The following is a 6309-nucleotide window of genomic DNA, read 5'->3' as shown; positions in this document are numbered from 1 at the left end:
TTTTTTTTTCTTAAAGCTCTACTTTTGTTTCCTGCCGTACGTAAACATTTGTCTCTTGCGACTGAACTAATGCAAAAGCTTTATATATGAGTATGGGTGTGGCAGGGGAAGTTTGACAGTCAAAATTTAAATACAGAGCAAAGAATTTTTATACCAGTTTAAGAATGTTGACCAAGAGACAAAATCAGGTCCACAGTCAAGATCTCTCAACAATTTTGTTCAGTGACTTCCTTGACTTGGTTTTGTGATGGTACATAAAAATTTTATCCATCCATCCGCATATCTATTCATCCATCCATCCTCTCATTTGTTCATTCTCTTACTCAAAAAGATAGTACATCCACCCATTATGTGCCCAGTGCTAGGAACTTAAATATTACACTTTTATCTTGGGTATGTGCTTCTAAGAGTTGTGTCCAAAGCCCAGTATTCTTTTTGTGTGGATAGCTACCTGCTGTGCCCGTTCTCCTGGCAACCTGTCCTGAGATTTCCCAAGATGTTGACTCACCCCATGTTCTACTGCAATTAGTTTGACTCAAATAACATCTCTCCTTCTTGGATCATTGTGGCTCTTTCGATCTCCATCCAAAAGTCACTTCGCTGGGCCCTATAGAACCTGGGTGGCTGCTCATGGATTATTCAGAACTTCATTTTACCCTGAATCCTTTCTTTTGACCCAGTAACCTCAGGTCAGCCTAGATTTCCCTCACCTTTTACCTTTTATGGTCCATTTTCTAGCACAAGCCCCAGAGACCAAGAGTTAGAGATTATTGGAAAACGGATATGGAGCTCCTGATCTGGTTGCTGGGCTTCTGAACAATGAGGGAGGCTGAAGAGACTTTATACATTTCCATTCTGATTTTTAACTGTGTTGTAGACAGATGCCATTGCCAGGTAAATGAGTTGCAAGCAGTTGCAGTGATAGGGGAAAATGCTGATTTGTAAACAAACTGTTTCATAAAGTTCATTTTCTATGCAGTTCTTGATAGCGTGGAAGGTCTCCTGCTCTAGAAATGATATTAAAGACGGGCGATACAGGAAGGACAGGGGCATTTGATTGATCCTCCCTGTGTTCTGGGTACTGTCCTGGGCACTTGACACTCACTGATTTATTAAATCCTCACTTCTACCTTGCCCCAGTATTCTTGTTGTTGTTGTTATTAACTTTAACTTTCAAGTAAGGAAAAAGGCTTGAGGATTTAAAATAAGTCACCTAAGTTCCCATAGCTGAGAAGGGGCAGAGACGACCCTAGGGTGAATCCGGCCAGTGATTTAGACCCACCTGCTGCATCATTCAGCACCAGGAGATTTCCTGGGCGTGAGTTCTGGACACAAGGCTGTGCAACCAAGCAAGGGCCTCAGAGAAGAGACCAGTCTCAGACAAAATATTCTGCTTTGACTCGTCCCCCTTCTTTCTGAGTCCTAACCTGATTCCCCAAAACTGCCTCTTCAGAGCAGAGGTTGGGCAGGTGTGGAATGTTAGACAGTCTGAGTTCAAATCCCAGCTCCACCACTTTTTGGCTGAGTGCACATTTACCACTGGTAAATGGTAAGTTATCAGCTCTGTTTGCAGTTGCAAAGGAGAGATGAAAATACGAACAACTTCATTCACTCACTGAACTGTTTTCATAGAGTAATAACGTGGACTGGACACCATCCCGGGGCTGGGGGAGAGAGCAGCTAGCAAAACACAGTCCCTGCACAAAAGCAGCTCACACCTGTGCTACAGAGAAAGTGAACGCACACACAACACAGTTTAGTAGTGTGGGTTAAGTCAGAATATACATGTAGACTAGTGCTTGCTGAGCGGTAAACAGTAATGTTAATGACAACTCTTTGTCCATCTCCATGGCAATTTGAAGTCAAATAAACCCATGTATCCAGTCTCCCAAACAAAGTTCTTCCCCCAGCTGATTCCTCTATTTCCAAGTCCACTGAGTTTTCTCAAAGCTCCACCAGCTTCCAGAGCACTGGGGACATGTGCTGTGGTCTCAGATGCAGCGTGAGGCTTCCTGTGACTTGCCTGTCTTCTGCTGGTGGAGTCTGAGCTCTTTGAGGGTGGGGACCCATCTCTCAGCTGTGTAATCTGGGGCCTGCACAGAGCAACGTGCTCGATATATATGATTTTGAAAGGAGAAGCAGAAAGGTAGTTTGTGTGTAGAATTGTGTGCTGTGCAAGGGTTGTTTCCTATCTACTCTGTTTTATTTTACAAAAGGATTGGTTTTTGGTGTAGTGACGGGGGAGCAGGCAGAGATAGAGAGACACAAAAATCCACTTGTGTGAGCTTCTCTTCCGAAGGAGAGGACAGCATCAGTCTTCCATGGCTTCTTAATTATTCTTGCTGGGACCGAAGGCTCATTCCTGAGGCCTGCCAGGGACAACAACTTAATGTTGTCATAAGCAGAACAGCTTAATGGGAAGAGGCGAGGCTTGCAGTGTCTCCGCCAGGGCCCAGCGGTGGGGACTAGTGAGTTGGGAGCAGCAATTCCCCATCTGTCCCTGCTCCCATCTGAAGGGCAGCTGGGAAGCCTCTTGTCCTCAAATCTGGCACAAGCCAACAATTCTTTGGGAAAAGATTACACTTAAGAATTTGGGGGTGAACTGGACCCTAGACAGAGGATGAGGCCAGGGTATGTGTTCTCCTTTAAAAATGATGCTCTGTACACTGTAAGAGGAGGCCCCCTTCTCCTCTTGGGGATTAGCAATGATTCTAACTGCCTTAAACTGGGCCAAGTCCAAAGTGTTTTCTGGATAAGCAAGAGAAACACTCAACCCAAAACAAACAGAGTTCATGCTTATGGCTTGTGTTCTGCTGAGCCGCTCCATTTTTAATCATTGTTTTAAAAACAAACTAGTGGTTGCCTACCAGTGTAAAACAGTCCTCAGGAACAACCCACAGGCATGGGACAGTGGCTTATACATTAACTCATCTATCTACCTACCTATCTATCAATGTAACAATTGGTGAATTTTTTGTTTTTATTTTATTTCATTTTTTTAATGCAGCAACAACTCATCTTGTAAAATAAAAAGGCATGTTCTCATAACTGATACCTTTTGTAGGGAGATTTGCATAGGGCAGAACTAGAAACTTTTTTTTTTTTTTTGATTATTTAAAAACAAAATACCATCTTGGGTGGCGCCTGTGGCTCAAAGGAGTAGGGCTCCGGCCCCATATGCCGGAGGTGGCGGGTTCAAATCCAGTTTTTTGCCCCCCCCCCCAAAATGCCATCTTTATCCTGGTTATATTATGTGATTTCTATTTGTAAAAATGGACTCTCAAACGAATAGAAAGACAGAAGTTGAACGTGTTTTACATTAAATGCAAACCCTTTTGTCAAAAAAAATCATATTGTGTTTTATAGAAAGATTATTAAATCTCCCCAGAGATGTCCTGGAGAATTAATTGTCATTCGGTTTGTTTAAGCTCACTTATTGAATTGGAATCCAGTCCCCATTCGAGGCAATTAATTTGGAGAGTGACCCCAGGCCGCCCCCCCTTTCCTGGGACACCCACACACATATGCTAAGTAATGAACCCCCCTCCACCGGGCTTTCCTTTCTCTTCCTTTCTGTTTTCCTCTTTGAGATGTTTTTCCGAGCTTGCCTGTTAAATAAATGATCTGTCTCTTTGCAGGATAGTGACAACCTCTGGTGGGACGCGTTTGCCACTGAATTTTTTGAAGATGACGCCACATTAACCCTTTCATTTTGTTTGGAAGATGGACCAAAGCGATACAGTAAGAATGAAGTTTATTTTCCTAATATTCCCTCTCTCTGCGCCTGTAGGAAAACCCACAGGGGTCTTCAGAGAAGGGCGCGGAGCTGACAGCCTGACAATAACACCGCCGCTCCTGACAATGCTCTTGCTTCCCATCAAGGCACTGTCACCGGGTGGCAGCCTGAGTCGGCTCGGAGCGATTTCCTCCGAGGCTTAGCATGTTTGGGTACTTGGCTGTTTAGAGAGCGAGGCAAATCTGAACGAAGTCGCGCAGTGATAAGTGGGAGCTGAATGATGGAAAGTTTCCAGGCATCTCTTCCCTGCCACCCTCTTTATCCTTGACGGCTCGCACTTGACATCCAATGTTCTGCTTCTGAAGGTTCTTTTTTAAAAAAAAAAAAAATCCCATCACTATATCAGCCACATCCTTCTAATTCCCTCTTATCAATTATCTCAGGTATTTATGTGACAAGCACTATCTTTTCCTCAGGGAGGGGGAAGGCACAGCAGCGTTGTACATTGAGTTCGGGATTAGTGTTGACAGAATTATAGTTCCTTGTCTTTCCAGCGAGGCGAGCAATAACTCTCTAAAGATCCTCAAATTACAGCCTGTGGCACCTTGGGTAACAGCTGATCTGTCCTGATTAGGTTCAGCCAACTTGTCAGCAATCAGATTTGCTAGTTGTGCTATCAGACCAACGGGCATAGATCCATCAGCACACAAGCAATTAATGTCCGGTTAGATCAGAGAGAGGTGTGTTTTTAGAAATCGGCGTTGCATGTATAAAGGATCCATCGGGGGGACAACATCCCCACTGTGACAAACCCTGAGATGATGATGGAATCAGCTATGGTGTGAATGAGTCGATCCAAAGCCTTTGGCAATTGATAAGTAATAAGGGTTCTTGATACACACAATTAAAAGCTCTGATTGTTACTAAATCGATTTCAAAGTCACCAGGGGAAAGCAATATATTTCTTTTAATTTGGGGACCTTTAGACAGTACCATTCAGATCCATTGTGTAATTGATTAATTATGCTAATATATGCATATGGTAATTTTGCAAAAGTGTCAAAAAGGGGACTCCAGCATGCACTTACTACCCAACTGGGAAACTCATTGCCAGAAGCATCTCTTTACATTTGAGGACTGTGGGCTTTTTAAGGGTGTGGGACACTACTGATCAGTATTTTGGGTGAGGGGACAGACAGTATGTCATCCTCGAGCTGTTCAGAGCACTGTTACCATCACACAGTGACCCCTATGGCAGGAACTGGGAAACCCCAGCTGGGTTAACTTGCTTACCCGTGTGTCGGGGGGGGGGGGGGTCCGCAGGCAGCCTCCTGCCCTAGAGAGGTGTTTTCCAAAGTCCCGGGGAGATAAATGAACTTAGCGCTCCAACAATTAATTACTCCCTCCCCGAAAGGCTGCCTGATCAATGGTGAGTAATTTCTAACCACACCGTCATCCATCCTCTGAGCCGCCTTATTTTTTCGTGAAGCATAAGCTGATAACTCCAAGTTATCATTGTTTTATGTTCCTGTCCTTTGTTAGTTAGAGAACCCATCAGGGTCTGCTCAGGGAGCTAGAATTACAGCTTTGGAGTGTGTACTAATAAACCAGATCCTCGCTTCTCCCCGGTCCATCCCCCACCCCGACACTGTTTGGGGCTGAGGCAGGATCAGCGCCTGTTAAGATCTTATAGCCACGTACAGGAGAACATGCCTGACTACGAGCCATCGTTGCTCAGCTCCCTTTGTTTCTCTGAGCCAAAATATTTCCCGAGTGGAGAAGAGAAACAAAGATGATTGACGGCTCGGAGCCCAGACTCGTCAGCTGCCTTGCTGACAGCCTGGTGATGTGCACAGGCCGCTGATGTGGGGCCCGGTGACAGCTGATTGACAGCCGGCGTCTGGGAGGCAGGGAAGACGGAGCTTGCTGAGGACGCCTGACGCGTGCTGTTTATGCAGCGCTCTGAGCTTGGGCGCTGCCACCCTAACCCGTTGGTGGTGCGGGCGCCTGTGCCAGGCTGAGGAGCCGCTTGGCTGTCCTGGGGCTGGAAGCTCCAGCTCTCCTTCTTGCTTTCCAGGGACCTGTAAGCTTTATATTTCTGAAGAGGAAAACAAGACTTGGCTATGACATTCGTTAAAAAAAAAAAAAATCCCTAATTATACACACACTGGGTAAGATATAACCTAGGGGAGGCTTTTCTAGCCTTCAGAAAAACTTTTCCTCGCCATCATCATGTTTTGTCTTTAGAGGGTCCTTCTAGTTCTAAGATATCCTGTCTCTAAGCAACTGTAAATCCTGTAATAGATGTTTGCTTATTTGTTTGCTGTCTGCCATCCTTTATTAGAATGTTATTTCCACGTGGACGGAGGCTTCGTTTTGTTAATTGCTGACTTCTCAGATTAATACCAGAACTCACCCATAATAGGTGCATAGTACATACCTGCAGAATGAAGGTATCAATGAGTGGGTCGGGGAATAGATGTTTGGGGAACAGCATCTATCACCAAGCAGAATGTTGACAGAACAGTCCTTTACCAAGATCTTTGGATTATTTTAAACTGGAACAACCTCCC

The 6309-nt window shown here is 44.8% G+C and overlaps 1 protein-coding gene across 8 annotated transcripts in view; it reads left to right on the top strand.

The window, feature by feature from the left end:
* LDB2 (LIM domain binding 2) overlaps nucleotides 1-6309 on the top strand; it is a 334861-nt gene that overhangs the window by 137454 nt on the left and 191098 nt on the right. For all 8 annotated transcript variants that reach the window (XM_012807460.2, XM_003793491.3, XM_003793492.2 and 5 more), the window contains exon 2: nucleotides 3639-3741. In XM_012807460.2, coding sequence (XP_012662914.1) covers nucleotides 3639-3741 — 103 coding nt within the window. The remainder of the gene's footprint in view (nucleotides 1-3638; nucleotides 3742-6309) is intronic.

This window comes from Otolemur garnettii, unplaced genomic scaffold (assembly GCF_000181295.1).
Source record: "Otolemur garnettii isolate 467f Iridium unplaced genomic scaffold, OtoGar3 scaffold00069, whole genome shotgun sequence".
Lineage (NCBI taxonomy): Eukaryota > Metazoa > Chordata > Mammalia > Primates > Galagidae > Otolemur > Otolemur garnettii.
The sequence above is the reverse complement of the archived record's forward strand: the minus strand, read 5'-3'. Positions and strand labels throughout refer to the sequence as shown.